This window comes from Tachysurus vachellii, chromosome 4 (assembly GCF_030014155.1).
Source record: "Tachysurus vachellii isolate PV-2020 chromosome 4, HZAU_Pvac_v1, whole genome shotgun sequence".
Classification (NCBI taxonomy): domain Eukaryota; kingdom Metazoa; phylum Chordata; class Actinopteri; order Siluriformes; family Bagridae; genus Tachysurus; species Tachysurus vachellii.
The window spans coordinates 16689804-16708322 of NC_083463.1; the positions used below are offsets into that span (position 1 = coordinate 16689804).

The 18519-nt window shown below is 38.1% G+C and overlaps 2 protein-coding genes across 6 annotated transcripts; both read right to left on the reverse strand.

The window, feature by feature from the left end:
• Window positions 1-631: 631 nt before the first annotated feature.
• prkag1 (protein kinase, AMP-activated, gamma 1 non-catalytic subunit) lies at window positions 632-8107 on the reverse strand. 5 transcript variants are annotated; one of them, XR_009648350.1, is made up of 13 exons: window positions 8043-8107; window positions 6349-6400; window positions 6131-6231; window positions 5345-5569; window positions 5118-5163; window positions 4958-5012; window positions 4732-4858; window positions 3358-3523; window positions 3190-3227; window positions 2567-2713; window positions 2180-2279; window positions 1969-2033; window positions 632-1909 (listed from the first exon to the last, which is right to left on the reverse strand). XR_009648350.1 is itself a non-coding variant. In XM_060868060.1 (13 exons), exons 1-13 carry the CDS (start codon window positions 8049-8051, stop codon window positions 2060-2062), a joined length of 1002 nt encoding a protein of 333 aa, XP_060724043.1. In that variant the 5' UTR covers window positions 8052-8107; the 3' UTR covers window positions 632-2059. The 5 variants fall into 5 exon arrangements, 3 of the variants coding, with proteins under 3 accessions (XP_060724043.1, XP_060724041.1, XP_060724040.1); XR_009648349.1 differs by having other exon boundaries at window positions 1969-2079; XM_060868060.1 differs by having other exon boundaries at window positions 632-2079; window positions 5345-5403; window positions 5488-5569.
• A 295-nt stretch (window positions 8108-8402) lies between these two features.
• On the reverse strand, window positions 8403-16923 carry pa2g4a (proliferation-associated 2G4, a). The gene is made up of 13 exons (XM_060868061.1): window positions 16720-16923; window positions 15655-15783; window positions 14798-14903; window positions 13885-13954; window positions 13696-13788; window positions 13423-13486; window positions 12853-12931; window positions 12648-12726; window positions 12103-12236; window positions 10350-10444; window positions 10096-10223; window positions 9914-9967; window positions 8403-9780 (listed from the first exon to the last, which is right to left on the reverse strand). Exons 1-13 carry the CDS (start codon window positions 16802-16804, stop codon window positions 9718-9720), a joined length of 1179 nt encoding a protein of 392 aa, XP_060724044.1. The 5' UTR covers window positions 16805-16923; the 3' UTR covers window positions 8403-9717.
• Between the last annotated feature and the right edge of the window lie 1596 nt (window positions 16924-18519).

Here is an 18519-nt window from a genome sequence, read left to right on the forward strand (position 1 = left end):
ATTTCTCTCATTAGAAGGCAGCCTAAAAAGCAGTCAATTATTGAGATGGCTGTTGTAGTTTAAATTTATTTTTGACAAAAAATATCATGAAACAATGTTCTGTTTTTATGTGCACTTAAGTCTCAGTTAAACGACTTAAATTCTAAATGAGTGTGATCTGGTTCTCTGATTCACCCATTTGAATGTAGAAAAAGTCTATTGGGTGTCTTACAATGCACTGATGTTAGGCAGTTTCAAAAATACAACACAAGCATTTTTAAATGCCGGGAAAAATAAGCTTACTTGATTGTCTTATGGTGCAAAAATACAATATATGGGCTCCTATATTGTTGTTGTCATCACTCATATTGCAAGCCAGATCTCTCTGGCCTCCCATTTGGGATGTTTTTCATGAACTGGCCCCCATGAAACCCTAATTAAATAACACTGGCCTAGAATATTCCATGCTCCTTGTGGGTTGATAAAGCACACCGAACCCCGCAGTCTATTAACATTAAACAACGGGAGAAACTTTTAACATAATATTAACATGTTTTGTGCTTCAGAGTGAATGTCCTGTTGTTTGGACACATGTTGTAACAAAAAGGTGTTAGACTTATAAACATACATGAAAGCACAAAACCAAGCCATGTTGAAGATAAAATCTTTATTTCACTCATGCATTATAAACTGACATGTGAAATATAAAATGTAAATATTTATATATACATATTTGTATACATGTTTTACTCATTAAGAATAAAACAATTGCTGATTAAGAATAAACAACAAAAACACGTGGTAATCCAATGGAATGGTCATTTCCCTTTCCTATGGTTTGGACAGCAGCCATCCATGACTGAAAACCTAGAGGAAAAGCTGCTGAGATTTACTGAACAGATCCATCATCCACACTCACCATTAAAGATCTTGGCTTCAAGACCTAATAATGTTTTTTAAAAAAGGCATTAAAATGAAATCTGGTCTTAATGAATGAATACTGAAACAATTATGAGAAGAGAGATAAACCACTATTTAACTGTATTGTATGAAAAACTAGGACACTCCACTGTTCTGCCACACAACAAGACTTCAAGTTTACCTTCATGCTCTTACCAAGATACCTAAAGCATGAATGTGCTGAACTGGATTCTACAAAAAAAAAAAAGATATGCATTCACTTCAACCATATAGTGAAAGATGATAGATGATATGCACTGACAAAAACACACAAAAAATCAAACTTATAACTTAAGATTTTGAATTAAGATTTAAAATCCTTAGCTCTTAATTTAAAATCATGTCGAGTAGCAAAACCTCTAGCTTTTCTGGACGCTGAGTTGAGAAGAGAGAGAGAGAAGAAAAAAAAAAAAGAGAGGACAAAAGAAGTGGACTTGATGCTGGACACAACAGCTCAGGTCACTAAACTACTGGTCAGTAGTTAATAGTAAAGAATTTTTAAATTGGTCTTCAAACATGTGCAGCTTAACTTCAGGATATAATCTAAAAATAGGAATTTTTCATAATTCCCCCCCCCAAAATCATTACATTGGGTAACATCCCATATTTTGGATGGAGACCATAATTATTCTTATTAGGACATTAACTAAAAATAAAGAAAGAGTTAAAAAAAAAAAAAAAAAAAAAGGTTATTTTTATACATACTGTTTTATACAATGTCTGCTATTATGCTCTCATCTTCCATCCCTCCCTTCATTACACTGTGTGTGTAATAAATAATAATAAATGAAAAGCTGCACGTTTCAGTGGGCTTTACAGCTGCTTCAGGTTTCACAGGTAAAGGATTTTGGTGTGTGCTTTAATATGATTGCAGTTGTGCTTCGCACCTTTCACGCCTGTATATTGCTCTTGTTTTGCACGCGTTTCATTGTTTTCTTTTCATTCTACAATCTAACATTAAATGAGTCCTTGCGTGTTTTTTTTTTTATAATTAACTTTTGAAGGTCCACCGCCTGCCTTATGTCGCTGTGCGTTGTTAGGTCCGTTTCTCTCTCGGCTCTGCTTTTCCTCTCATCTCGACGCTCAAGCAGAGCCTACGTGAAAGTTTGAGGTTTATCACTTATTGTGTCCATATGCACTCTGAATCAAGGAAACATTGTTTTAATTCAATACTGTACATTCCAGAAACAAGACATAAATAAGATGCGCCTTAAAGCACATGGTATTTTAAAGATCTTACCGTTGTCTCCATTGGTGAGCACCAGAGCCTGAAGAATATCTGAGAGAGAAACGATGCCTTTCACCACTTCATGATCGTCTACTACCACTAATCTGTGTACCTGAAATAATGGGGCAAAGGGAAAGAGTGAGAAAAAGTATTCATGTTTTAAACCAGTTTAGCCATCTGCTTTAAAAATGTACTTTACAAGTGATTTTTATCCTTGAGAAGTTAATCAAAATAATTACAATTTTCTTTGATTAACAGGTGTCCCTTTTATGTCAACATGACTATTGTAATGCTATTTCTTTAACATGCTATATTATCTTATTGCAAGGGGGGAAAAAAGAATTATGTGCATATGTATGACTGTCTGTGAGTATGTGTGTGTGTATGTGCGTGTCACACCTCTGCCTCCACCAGTCTGCTGATGATGGCCTCCAGTGTCTCATGCCCTTGACAGGTGAGAACTCCCTCAAAGTGCTGAGAGCGATGCTGAAGGGCCTTTGTGACAGTAATATCCAGGTTGTTATACGTCTTTTCCGCAGCCAGGTTCTATTAGTGTAAAGAGAGTAAGAGACAAACAGGTCTGTGAATGTGGACTGAAAATGGAGAACTGATCAATAATCAAGCCTGAGGCTTATAAAAAGACACCAGTAACCTACATCGACCCAGCACTGTCATCAAACACACTTACACACATACACACACAACACACTTCAGCGATGTCAATTCAATGTCAGTTCATCTGTTCTTATTGACACCGACACTACACACTGACTCCACACACAAGCAGAGAATGTAAAATGTCTATTTTAGGATATTCTGCAGCAAGGAGAAATAGTTATTCTTCTATAGAAGTCAAACAGAAGTGTGTGATGTTAAATATGTTAAAAATATTAGATCTTAACCAGATTAAAAAAAAAAGGAAAAATCCGTTGGGATAGATTTTCACTGGCAAAAATTAAATCACACAAAAATAATCTTTCAGAACCCAAACATACAAATGCAAACAATATCTGGGAACTTACTATGACGTCAAACTTCGAGTATATGTCAACCACCCTTCCTGTGTTGAGAAAAGGGGAAGGAAGGGGCAAAACAAGAAAGACAATCTTTTATTCTATTGACTGCCAACAAACACAATAATATAAAGCTAAACACCTTTACCCCAACTCTCAATCAATCATCTGTCTCACCATTATCATCGACTACAGGCAGGGCAGACACCCTCTGGTCGACAAAGATTCCCAACGCCGTGTAGAGCGGAGTGTCGGTGTGGACCATGGCAATGTTCTGGAATGTTCCAATGTTAAGTTCTTCTAGAGACTTTGACAGGAAATCTGGTTTGGGCATCTCTGAAATCTAAAAAAAAGTCACAAAGGGAGTAAAGATCGGTGAGAAATGACTGAGCCAGCTCAACCACTCGGAAGCATTAAACATAGTGTTAATGATAATTATTTCTCCCGTTTGCCTTATCAACCCACAGGAAACACTAAACCTTATGCTAGGCTATGAGGACACCTTAGTTTTTATTTTGTCTTAGAAAACATTCTGAATATTTCGAGCAATCATGTCTTTAATTACTCATGTGGTATGAACAGTGTTTATGTGCTGCTTCCAAACTCGGGTATCAGCACTCGAGTCCTGCTTCCGTTGCTTGTATGTTTACTTGCGGTCATGGAAGCAACTGGTGGAACTAGTTTGAGGAAATCTCAATCTCACTATACTACCCTTATATTTGTCTTCTACTTCTCTCTTTGCAACATTTGCACTGTATATCACGATCACTGCTTTTCGATGTATTTTTGCTGTTCGCATGGTTGTTACAAAAGCAGTAAAAAAACCGAGCCTAACAATCAACCTATGCCCCCTCAAAACCTTGCACAATGCCACTAAAGCCTTTAAACATCTTTGTCTTTTAATGAACACTATTAAATGTGGTATTATCAAAGTTAGAATGCATTATATTACACATCTGAACAAAGTAGTCTTCCAAATATGCAGATTCCAGAGATCATTCACAAAAGGTCCTAAAATTGTTTTATGTATCAATGATAAAAAATAAACATCTTATTTTCCTTCCAGTAAAACAGAGAGTTCATGTTGACACGTTATAATCACACCTACCGGAAGGCAAAACCCCAAACCTGGAAACACTACAATGTGCTTGACTGCACTTACAGAGACTTAAAACCAACCCACGCCCTAGTAGTGCAGTGGAAAAACGATAAACTCCGGAGCAGAGGATTTGCTATTTATACACATCAGCTTGTGTAAAGGTAACAGCATTAATGGCTAACTTCTTTATCACAGTGAAATAAAAGTGTTGGCTAAACATTACAAAAATCGATGGGGAATTCTAAATAAACACTGGCAGCATCTGGTGACTTGTCATTGAAGAAAATTCTCAATTTTAAATGAATTAGCAGAAGAAGGCAGTACACAACTGACCAAAAGCATGTTACAATACAGACAGCTAGCGGCTAAAAGACATAAGCTTTTGGAGTATCAGTGATCGAGCCACGCTTCCGTTTAGCTTGTATTGAATGACACCTGAAGCCCAAACTTACAAAGAGTTTGAGGAACTTGAGGATCCTCTTGTGAGTAAGGATGTACAGCGTGTTCCCTGTCAGAGGATCGATTACTGGCAACCTGTGGATCTTGTGCTTTAGCAGAGACGACACGGCATCATACAGACTAAAGGGATGGGGAACAAAGTTACTGAATAATTACACAGGTTTAACGGTTTTTAACACAAAATATAGTCGAATAAAAGTATTGTGTTTTGGTGGTTACCTGGCATTAGGTGATATGCTAACAAGAGGTTTGAAGGAATCTTGTAGATAGACCTCTATCAAAGAAAATGCAAACAAACAAAATATTAATTAACAATACAATTCAATGTCTGCATACATCTTAAAAAAAAGGGGGGGGGGGCATGAAAAATGTTTCTTACCTCTCCATGTCTCTATTTTGTGTTCTTCTAGCTCATATATCTGAACCTAAAACATAACAATAATTTAAACAGAGTTCAGATGATACCTTCCTGAGGTTTGGAGTTAAGTCTGAAAAATTTCATTTCATATTTATATTCTATTAATATAATCAATATAATTTACTCTTAATGAATAAGGCTTTATAAATGACAACAAATGCAATACAAATAGATTGGAGAGTATTTACCATCGGTGACTTGTAGTAACGATGAAGTATGATGATAAAGTCTGTTATAGTCAACATACCTATAAGAAATGTATAATCACAATGTAGCAGAACAGGAAACGAATACCTGAAGATTAATTGTACATACTGTATCGGCCATTTACCAACAAAACACTGCTTCTTGCTGTCCCAGAGTGGAGCAGCTCTCACTCCATTGGAAACAAGAGCAAAAAAAGCCTTTTTCACCTGGTAAAGGAGTGAAAACAAATCATTTATACAAGCAAGCACACATCTCCCTCTCTCCTGTATCCCACTGTGATAGAAAAATATCTACACCCTCAATAATAACCTTCCCAGCTTACAAGATTTCTAGACTGTCCTTGTATTTCTACCTCCACAGAAGGGTGATCTGTATACAAAGTATGGATTTTTAATACATAATGCTGTATATTGCTTTATTTACGTCATAACTATTTGTTAGATTGTGTGTGTATATACAGTTGTATATATTTGCATATATTGTTTAGTCAAATATAGTCTTTTATATTCTTGGTGGGTGTTTCTAAATTTGGTTATGATGAATTAAATGTTGGGGCGTGTGGTAGCCTAGTGGTTAAGGTGTTGGGCTACCAATCAGAAGGTTGTGTGTGAATGTGTTTGATTGGCTAAACACATTCATATTCCATTTTATTTTACTGTACAGGGGAACCCACATATTGCTCTAAGTATTTTATTGTGCATGTGTGTAAAACTTATGGGAGCAAGAACAATCTCTACCCCATTCATGGTGAGACAACAGTGACTGACCTGCAGAGAGATGTCAAACACCACCAATTTGGAGCTAGTTGGCACCAGGTCATAACAGCGATGGGACTTCATAAAGCGGGTGTACACATTGTGTTCAGGATCTAGTTTGAAAAAGAACTCAAGTGTGGTTAATTGTACAAAGAACCTGTTAGCCAGCAAATTTTATTTTAATGACAAACAAAATTTCAGCATGAATCCCAGTGTAGTATAGAGCTTACCATCTGTGTGCGTCTCCTTTTTGCACTCAAGTTCATCAATAACAGCAGAAAGCTTAAAAAACAGAAACTCAAATATTAGGCACATAAAAGATATAAACAAATAATTAAATTACGACTCTTGAGTTTGTTCAACACACACACTGTTTTCACAGGCTGCAGCATGTAAATAAACTGAAACCGCTTTCCTTTCAGCCCAGTTCTTTACCTGTGTCCTCGGTATGAGAGATATGAACTCTTTTGAATAACGTATTCTAGTTTGTCTTTTTTATTATTCAAAATTAGACAATATTATGCAGGCTGTCTTGTGTGATCAACAACCTACAACTCAATGAGCCTAAAATCTGCACAGTGACTATATTTGGAGCAAAGAACGACCTGCAGCTTTCTGTCAATGAAATCATTTTTGTAGTATAGTAAAAGTAATATATCTTTGGTCAAAGCAGACAGAAAAAGCATTCAACTTGTCCACATTACTCTGCCTCTGTGACCATATTTAAACGCTTCAGATTGTTGCAGGTGAACAACCCTAAACACTGGGACACTGGAAGCATTTGGGCAGCAGCACTTGGACACCCTAAAATGTATTTGTGGACATACATATCTTGTTCATATTAGTCATACAATTTCCCTGCTGGCCAGATTTGCTTGTTATATAAATCCGGGACCCATTGTTCCTAAAGTAGAGTATAATCAGAGAGGGTTTTCTTTAATCACACGATGATGGGATGACGTTCCTATCAACAATGGAAAGCTTTTATCGCCTGAACTATTTCCTGGACCAATACCAGTGTTAGGAATCTTTGGTTTAAAACAAAGTAAACATAAAACTTAGATAAAAAAATACAAAAAAATCCCAAACAAGCCCAGGCACGTAGAGTTAATGCTGCCTTCAAGTCCAACTGAAATTTGAACACCAAAACAACGTCCTAAATACAATCAACAAACCTGTGTTTAGCGCGAATGATTTAAGTGGTCATTTATCATTTTAATTGTGCAGTTCGTCGTTTCTTTTAAGTAGGAAAACATTAACTTCTTATCTTGGGTCATGGAAAAAAAACCCGAAGTGTATAAGTTTCTAAAACAACTTGAACAGGCACCGTGTCGTAAACACGACCTCCGAACTGTTACACACGGACATTTGAGGAGACTCTTGAAGGAAGCACAGGAAGTTAACGCTGTGCATTTAAGCGGTCATGTTAGTCATTTCCCCTATAGCTTCCTCTGTTAAGTATAAATTAATAGTTTTACATGAAGCTACTGACAATCAGACATCTAAACATCACGTTTTTATCGGTGTCTGAGTTGGTGAATGACAAAAAAAAAAGCACAGGGCTGAGCAGAAAACATCAGTTAGCAGTTGAGGCGCCTGAACACTGCATGTAGCCACAGATTATTTACTATCTGACACTATGCTAATTTTACCCTTATCGCTAACAATCCAGGTGAACTGCAGTCAGAACGTTTTTAAACGCTGTTTATTCCGAACATAAGCGCTAACGCCCGCTAGATGACTTGAATCTTTAGCTAGCTGCTTTACACATCATGCTAACACACCGCTAGTTCTGCAACTTACATCAAACTTGGTAACGTTTAGCGCCCTGAAATCAGAGAATCTTATCAAGCTAACGGTGCATTTCACAACATTAATTAGCTCGTAATGCCTCCGGAAAAATTCTACACATGAAAATACTCACACACTCCATGGTCCATATATATACACACACACACAGGCTTCTTCTGAAGGCACCAGGAGTCGACTTAGCACAGACCGGAAATGACGTCATAGCGCAGGTCAGTAAAACAAACCGTCCTTCAGTTTCAAGGGGGCAATAAATAAATAAATAAATAAAAATAAAAAAAATAAATACCCTGACTTTTTGACTACAATATTAGTTGTAATTTGTCAACATTACGTTTCGTGCTAATAAATAAATAAATAAAATGGCCAAAAAAAGTGTTCAGGTCCAAACAAGGAGGTTGAAGATGAATTAACTGGTTTATACCAATCTTTAGTGAGACATTACAAATGAGACAGATTTAAAGAAAAAAAGATATATATTCAAAGTCTTGTTTTATTTCATTAGATGTAAAATAGTCCCATATACTGGTTCCTCCTAGAAAACAGAACAGTGTCAGTCTGGACATATCCCAGACAAACAGAGTCAGAGTGAAGTCAATGACAAGTTCAACACAGTCACATTACACCACAGTGGACCCCTTCTGCCCAGTCCAGTCATGCATCAATCCGCCAAATCTGACCCACAGCACGGCTACTTCACCAATGCAAATGAAGTCATTTGAATGTTGCAGCACAGGATCAACCGGCAATGGCTTTGAATAGAGGTTCTGTTTGTTTTATTTATTTATTTACATTTTACTACTATGTATTAAATACTTTTTTGCATTTGAGACTGGGCAAAACTGGTCCTTGACCAACGCTGTCTTTGAGACGAATTATCATACAATTTCACACGAATATGTTAATTGAGGCAAATCAAATTTAGAGCCTCCTCACTGCTTTAGTCTGACTATGGACCACATTTGCATGCTCTTCATCAAAACATCTCCCTCAATAGATTACTTACACTTTTACCCAGCAGGCATTGTGTGTGTGGATGCATGTACACATGCAAAATGGGGCCTATGAAAGAGGATTAGAAGCAGTTTATTCCTGTTTTCCATAAAGTTTCCTTAATTTACTGGGACTAATGTAATGATTCAGTAGAAGCTTTAAATGAGACAAAGACATGAATGTTTCATGAAAGGTGAAGCTAAAGAGATTGATGAGGAAATGTCTTCTGGTTTAAAGCCCACACTGTCAGAGTAGAGGGGAAACAGTTATAGCATTTACTAAGTTAAAAATGTCCCCATTCCATAACAAATGTGACTGCAGAATAACCCTGTGTACCCAAAAAAAAAAAACATCTCAGCCCTGAGAATCACAAGGTTTTGGAAATATTACAAATTGTTTAAGCTACTTAAACAAGCCTCCCTCCACATTTTCCTAGCAGATTCAATTCAGCTACAATGCCAAATATTTATTAGATTAAGATCGACACAGCGGAAACCTTAATACTACAAAAGAACTGTGATTTTTAATTAACTTAATTTCCAAAAGGTGTGTTGTTTCAGTTCAGTGTAAACTAAGTGCTTTAAAAAGAATAAGTGCCAATAGATCAGTACAAAGCAGTACAAACTCATTTTCTCTCAGACCAATGAGTTTCAATTTCTTCTATTTCCCAATAGATGGCTTTTTGTCACAGGTTTCAATGGAAAACAGTTTAATGGAAAATTTAGGTTTCAAATTTCTAGGAGTTAGAAATCTGCGTGTCTAAGAGAATATGTATTGTTTTTAGGAGTGTCAGGTAACTATTCAGCTGCAACTTCATTCTCTGCTTTCTGCCCTGTAGCGTTTTCTGCATTCTTGGAAGCCTGTAAGCAAAAGAAAAGATATGGAACAGAATAAAGAGAAAAGAAAGCAATTAAAAAACAAAATTACTGGAAAGCTAATGACTAATTGGCATCGCAGTTATAGCGTGTCTGTCACTAACTAAAAAGGCCTCACCTTCTTTTTCTTCTTCTTCTGTGCTTTACGACTTGCAGAGCTCTGTATTAGAGACTGAAAGAGAATGTGAAATAAACACATTGAAAAATAGCAATGAGCAATTCTTTAACTGCATTTTAAAAGCTGGAAAAAAACAAGAGATCACAATTCACCCAGTTGAGACTTTTGTGAACGTTTGTTACCTTCAGCTCAGGATCTTGAACGTCATACTCAGATTTGTAGAGCTCAGGCTCAAACGGCCCACTGGTGATTCTCAAAGGCCCGTTGGCCATCAGCAATACTGTGAACTTAAACTGGGCCACAAACTCCCCTAGAGAAAGAAAGAAGTCGGATTTTGTTATCAAAGCAAATGGAGAGGAAACGAAAAAAAAGAAAAGCAAATTCAAAAATGTAAAATGCTCAGGCAAGAATGCATCACAGACAGGTGGACCCTCACCCTCTTTTTCACTGAGTACGCTGAAGGGCTGTAGTAGCTCATGTTTGGCACACTCAACCACTCCCAAACGGGCCTTCCCCTCATCTTCAAATGCCCTGCAGGAATGAAGGAGGGATACTTGTTAAATCAGCAATTGCCCTATCATGTGTAATATTCTTGGCAATGTGCCTCAGAGAACAAAAAAACAATTTATTTAATTTTTTTACATATGAATATTATATTCATTCATCTTCTACCGCTTATCCGAACTACCTCGGGTCACGGGGAGCCTGTGCCTATCTCAGGCGTCATCGGGCATCAAGGCAGGATACACCATGGATGGAGTGCCAACCCATCGCAGGGCACACACACACTCTCATTCACTCATGCAATCACACACTACGGACAATTTTCCAGAGATGCCAATCAACCTACCATGCATGTCTTTGGACCGGGGGAGGAAACCGGAGCACCCGGAGGAAACCCCCGAGGCACGGGGAGAACATGCAAACTCCATACACACAAGGCGGAGGCAGGAATCGAACCCCCAACCCTGGAGGTGTGAGGCGAACGTGCTAACCACTAAGCCACCGTGCCCCCCTATGAATATTAAATAAAAATTATAAATAAAAGTAATTGGTTGTGTCGAGTACATGATAAATGCTGAAGGACGGAATATGGTGATAAATGAACATGGCTCCAACATGTAGCAGCAGCACAATGTATAAAATCAGTCACTGACAAGTCAAGCACTTCATTTGATGCTCACATCAAGCCACTGAATGGGAGAAAATGTACTCTCAATTATTTTAAGTCAAATGAAATTGAAAAGAACCACATTATACATGAATTATGCAAGCTCAGCATTTGGTACCACTTTGCCCTTAACTTGGAGTTCATCTTGAACTTCCTCAGACTCAGAGCCTAGTTTCAACATCCTCAAATCATTCTACATCTACATAATGTAGAGCATCCTGACTATCTGCATTGCTGCCTTGGTATTGGAACAGCACACCCTCAACTGCAGAGACTGGTCAGAAAGCCCAAAACCTTGTCTAAGGGGTGCCTCATTCCCTCCAGGACATCTACACCAGGTGTTATGTGAGGAAATGGAATATTCTCACTGCTACCATCAGACAAGTGTTATCACAGCATTAGATAGCTTCACTCTTACCAATAAAACCACCACTAACACAACCAACTCGATCGTCCATTTTATCACTTGTATTTACACTGGACTCTTAATGATGCATAGCACTGATATCAGTCTCCAACTGTCCTTGTACTTTATGTGCAGTATCTCCCACAGTGACACTTTTGGTCTACAAACAACGTTTGCATTGTATAAAAAAAATTACACAATATTTACTATTGTCACTTTGATGGCATTCACTGTTTGCAGTTTACTATTATTTCCCTTGCTTACTTTAGCTCTTCTTGTATTACAAAGAGTTGCTTCCCCCAGTGTGTCTGGGTAGGAGTGTACAGCCATAGCACAAGAATTTCATTGTAAACAATTACAATGAATCTCACTGATACTTAAAACACACTTTATGCACATGACAAGCCTGAAGCTCTTCAGCTGTATCTGCACAATATTGTTCATTGTGCTGTTGTCACATGATTGAGATACAAACACAAATTTGTTGTGCTCTACTTGATCTCTGAAGTCAACAAATCAAATTAGCGATCATTATTTATTTTTTTTGCATTTTTATCCAGTTAATATTTGATTTCAGGAAGTAGTCCTAACTGGTCAAGTGCTATTTAGTACCTGAGAGTGAAGGGCATGGCGTCAAAGCGTCTCTCCACCTCACTGAAGAAAATTCTTGAGGTTTTCATTTTCAGCCCATACTGTTTATTGGGGTCCCGCTTGTAGATGGTGGTCCTTTGTCCTCCATCTCTGGTCTGAGAGGGAAAAGGAGATAGATTAGAATATATGGTTCATAATCATTAATCACAACAAATCCACAAGCTCTTTTCTTTGCTGTCTTTAGAGAGGTAAACAAATGTACTCATTCTGTGAATCCTTTTTTGCTGTAGGTGATAAAACAAAGTTTTTGCCACAATGGTGTAAGACTGAATCATCAGTGGAAAAACCCCAGTGACTGATTTAGCTCAGGATCTAAAAATGGCATCTGTTAAGGACATCAGCACCTAAAAGGTGAAACATTGAGTTATCAGCTCTTGGGTCCAGAAGACAAAGCAAATGATAATATTGCACCCTAAAATAATTGGCAGCACAACTCGTTTCCTTATCCAGCTAACATGTATAGCTGTTGGTGTATTATGTGATCGGTCACACAAAGACATTATTACCTTCCCTTCCCCTGTACTGATCAGTACATCCACAGCATACACCTCATGGACCTCAAATTCCACCTTCTCGTGGTCCTTTCTTTAAGGAAAAAACACAAACACATTCTTAATTCCACTTTTCAAAATATTTGTAATGAATTAATGAGTGTTTGCATCATTAGTAATCAGAATTCAGCCAGAATAGGCAGATGTATATATATCTTACTTTTGCTGATCTGTGGGGTTTTGAATGATTGTCTTCTCTCCATCAATAATGTGTTGCTTTAACTGGTGGGACAGCATACCTACAAAGAACAAGCCTTAATGTAAACATCTCAATCTAATTTGAATCCATTTGACTCTATTTTGACTATTACAGTCATAATAAGCATTTCATTCATGATGTAGTGTGTATGATTGTGTATATGACTAACAAAATTAGATTGTTTTAAAACTATTAATCAGACTGAAATGGGTGGAGTAGATATGAAATAATCTGCATAATAAGAACAAATTAGCCACTTAAACATTTGAATCTGACCATTTTCTCAATCGGATTCAACATTATATTGTATTGCAGTTGTGTAAATGTGATAAAGCTGCTCCATCCTTACACAGAGGTTTTTTGGGAATATAAGTAATGCACATGTGTAACTGGATTTCTGAATCGCTTTGCAACATCCATGGTACATGTAAACAGTATTTCCTGAACCTGCAGTACATTGGACTGAATTCATTTGTATTGGTGAAAATGGCCGCATGTAAACATACCTATTGATACTACAAACACACTCACCTTCAATGGGATTGCATTTGAAAGAATGGGCGATCTTGTTCCATGCCTCAGTCACCTGTGCATTCTTTGGGGTGGTGGCATTGAAAGAACAGAGACAAACAAAGAGCTATATGAATACGACTCTATACTGTCAACAGCATAGACTTCTTTCCAACCCTGTACCTAATTCATGCCAGCTATTTCTTTATTCAGCATACAGTTTCAACACTGATTGTCCTTAATATAAAGTAATAACTGGCTGGACAAACTGGCATGTAAAACACTTGCACTTACTTGGTTGCCAGGTTTTACAAGACGCAGTGCTGCTTCTGCACACAAGTAGGCAGCTTTAACGACATCGGCTTTCCTGCCTGTCACGAGTGTTTCCTGAAGCAAATGAAAGTGGTGAGGAAGAAATTTACACATGAGGATATTAATAAGAACAAATACAATAATGATAAATAACCAGAATTTCATACACACCTTACTGGCCCCAATGACAAAGCTATGGGCCACATTAGAGATGAATCCATCGACATGTACACCCAGGTCACTTTACAGAGAGGAAACAGCGGAGGAAAAAAAAAAAAGAAAAGAGACAGAGATAAAAAGACATCATGCAAGACCTAGGTTACCCAAACCACCAATGTTCTGTCAACTGACAACAGGTTAAAACACTCCCTTTAAACCAAACAAAAGGCTCCATCCCATTAGAACAGTGGTATTCAAACTGAGTTGCAGGGGAACTACTAAAAAAAATAAAGAACAGAACAGATTTTTAGATGATCTCTCTCAAAATGCACTATAGATTTTTTTATTATTAAAAAAGCTTTTCTAATACTCACACCTGTAAGTATAATTAGATGTGTTCTGATATACCTACATTATATTAAGAATCACAGAAAATTGGCATCAACACATCTGGGTATAAAAAAAAAGAGAACCTGCATGAGAGTTATAGTTCAGTCCTCTTTGTAATTTATGTCAGATTCATGTACCATGTGCTCATCTGATGGGGTTGCATGGAAATAAACCAGATATAACAAGCAGTGGGTGTGTTCTCCATAACATAAGTCTGAATACCACTGCATTAAAATTATGATCATGGATGAACAAATGTAACAGCCACAAGACGACATCTTACACACAATTCAAAAACTGTTTTACAGTCTATACAAATGGCAGGAAAAGGTGACAAACAGCAAGAGATCAGCTAGGAGGACAAGACAATCAGAAAAGGCAAAATGATGTCATTACTGCACCAGGACAAAAACAGTGGGGAAGACTGCACACAAGACAAAACAGTGCAGGGGGTTGGGGAGGGAGAGGAGGGAAGGCAGGGAAGGAAGACGACTAGACACAGACTTGCAACTTGTCAGAGGGGGGAGTTGCCTACATTTTGACCAAGTCTCCGTCTTTAAACGTGTAGTCAGGGTCGCTCTTCAAGGGAGAGAAGTGGCATACACAGTTATTGACTGAAACGCTGGTGGGGAACGCAATGCCTGAAAGAAAACAACCACCAGTCCTCAAAACAAGGCGTTTTGCAGAATTTAGCAAATGATGCTTGCAAAGACAAATCAATTCCTAAAAGGTTTATCAGCATCAGGCCATCGCTAATAGCCACCTGCTGAAAATATCAGGGGTGGATAAATCAGTAGCCCGGGCAAAAGCTGCCACTGATGGAACGGTTTTTACCTGGCAGTTTAATTAGAGTTCACAGATAACTGCAGATGAACTTTTTAGGTATGTGTGTAGGGGGATAGTCTAGCGCATACAAGTCTATGAAACACCTTACATTAAATATACAAAAAGAATAGAAGGACAGTGGCCTGATACAAATATATTTTACATGCAGTAAAAGAAGAGACAACCACTGATAATAAACCATTTACCAATAACTTATTAAGACGACTTTTTTAAATAGTAAAACTATTTTTATAAACTCTATAAGAAACTCTAGAGATAATCATAGAGTTGTTTGTTTCTCTTTATTTGAATAAATTAACTTCATTAGCAAACTAACTTGCAATACCGTATAATATTATGGGAGCTGCCACTTCTTAGGAGAATCAGTTTCTGGGCGGTCAAATCATGAAACTGGGCAGCACACTGGAGCTTTTACTTGCCCAGTGTCTAGCAAATAAATGTACGATTTGTCCACCTCTGAGCATATGCATGAAATGCTAAACGATAAGTCTCATTCATGCCTGGTATGGTACACAATTACTAAGATGTTCAGTTTCTCCTTCATACCTTTCTTCATGTCCTTCTCCTTCTTGAAGACCTTCCCAGTCTCTGCTATGATGTAAGCGTCTCCTTTCTCACACAGACTGAGGACAGACACACCAGGCTTGGCTGCCTCAATGACCACACGCAGGGCCTCTTTAGGAGCGTGACAAAGAGAGAGGAATAAAGATAAATGAGGATGAGACCAGTCATCACTGACATGACAGTTGATTATACTGAGATTTTTAAAGTTCTATAGTTTAATGCTGTAATGTTTTTGTATCCAGACATGGATGTCATACGATGATGAGACACTGGCACACCTGCTCAGTCACAACATAGCAAATCCCATTCTTTAGAAACTACGTTGTTGGAACATAATGTAGTAAGCTATTAAAGTTTTTTTTTCCCCAACCCGTATTCAGATAAACCCCGCCTCTGTACTCACGCTCGTATCGTAAAGCGCCAATCAACGGCTAGTGAGTATGAAGAGCAGCCTATCAGAGCCCGAGATTCGGGATTACCCTTAACGTGAGTAAAGGAACAAAAACGCGTGCGTTCCAGTTAGCAAGTCTGATACATTAGCAGAGTGGCGAGTGTGACGTGCTAACTGTGCGTGGCGGTGGTGGTAATGCTGGATAACTAACTGGTGTAAGATTAGTACAGGCTACAGAACATGTACAGTTCATGGGATATTATAAATGTGGCTAAATTAGCTTGATAGCTGTAGGTTGTTGTTTGAGATCTGAGAATTCATTACAGTTCTGCTCTTAGGAAAGAAAAACAAACCAAAGTTGCCGATATGTACAAATATCATTACGTGGGTCGTGTCTGCATCAGCCACTGATCAGACACCGTTTCCGGTGAGGCTAAGATGCATGTTCCTGCTCGGCACAGGACTACACGCAGGCCGTCACGTTCAGCTTCACCAGCAGCAGGTCTCTCTCTCACACACACACACTCACTCACACTCTCTCTCTCTCTCTCTCTCGTACACATACACTCACTCTCTCTCTCTCGTACACATACACTCACTCTCTCTCTCTCTCTCTTACACACACACTGATCTCCAGGTTCCTGTAAATAACTCACGGTTAGCAATATCACCGCCCATCTTATACTTGGTTACAACCAAGTCCTCGGCAATGGTCTGCTCTTGCTGTTCGTCGTCGGACATTTTGCACCGGATTTCGAGGCGAATCCCAATCCGATGAGAGAAGCAGCAAGATCAGCCAAAGCACCGAGCCGCTCGCCGCCACCGCGCTTCGTTCTGTAAGCCCCGCCCAGACCACGCCCACTGTACTATTACGTCACAACGACTCAGACCATAGTACCGCCAAAATACAGGCTGGTTTTTATTACTGCATTTATAGAAGAATAATCTTAACCCTCCTGTTTTCCTTTCCTGAACTCCTATGCAAATTAGGAGCGCCGAGCCAACTTGACCTTGTCTGTTTGACTGCTTATAAAAAATGAAGTATATATGATAGCCATTTTTTTTTCTTTTCACCTTTTTAGACTAATTTGTTTCCAACATATTAACATATATTTTGCAAAAAAAAATTGGTATAATAAACCTTATTTATATACAAAAATGCCTCATTTTTTAGTAAAAATAAAAACAAATTTTGAATTATTTTTACTATAGAGGCACAAAAGTTGATGCACAATTACAGGCTGGTATATTTCAAAGCCAGGAGATTGTTTTGAAACCATTTTTAATGTCAGCAAATAATAAAACCTGTTTTTTTCCAGGCCAAATTGACTTGAAAGCTTATAAATCAAAAAGTATACAATCATCACCATTCTGTGTGATCAGCCTTACATTTGTGAACATTTTACACTTATGTCTATTTTGCCTACCAGATGTCATCTGATCACATTTTACACACACACACACACACACACACACACACACACACACACACACAGAAGAGCCAGGAATGCATATACAGTGGGGCTCGAAAGTTTGGGCACCCCAGGTAAAAATTTGTATTAATGTGCATAAAGAAGCCAAGAAAAGATGGAAAAATCTCCAAAGGGCATCAAATTACACATTAAACGTTCTTATAATTTGTCAAAAAAAGTTAGATTTTATTTCCATCATTTACACTTTCAAAATAACAGAAAACAAAAAAATGGCATCTGCAAAAGTTTGGGCACCCTGCAGAGTTAATACCTTGTACTGCCCCCTTTGGCAAGCATCACAGCTTGTAAACGCTTTTTGTAGCCAGCCAAGAGTCTTTCAATTCTTGTTGGAGGTATCTTCACCCATTCTGCCTTACAAAAGTCTTCCAGTTGTTTGAGATTTCTGGGCTGTCTGTCACGCACTGCTCTTTTAATGTCTTTCCTTAGATTTTCAATTATGTTTGTCTATTTGTCAGGCTTGTCTATATGTTCATTTGCAAACTTCAAACGCTGATTTTTGTGGCGAGGACGTAGAAGAGGTTTTCTTCTGATGAAGAAAACCTCTTCTTCATCAGAGGTGAAGAAGTATCTCTTTATAGTGGAATGGTGTACCACAACTCCAGTGTCTGCCAGATCTTTCTGGAGGGATCGTGCAGTCAAACGTGGGTTTTGACTTGCTTTTCTCACAATCCTGTGAGCTGTTCTGTATGATATTTTTCTTGGTCTTCCAGATCTTGCTTTAACTTCCGAACAGAGGATATTGGCATCTGAAAACGCTTTGCTATCTTCTTATAGCTTTCTCCTGCTTTGTGAGCGTGAACTATTTTCAGTTTCAGTTTTCTAGACAACTGCGTAGAATAACCCATGCTGCTGATTGTTGGGGCAAGGTCAGATGAGTCTGGGCATTTAAAACCTTTGAGATTGACATCACCTGGTCTTTCGAGACGATGATTGAGAACAATCCATGACACTGTCAGGTCTCAG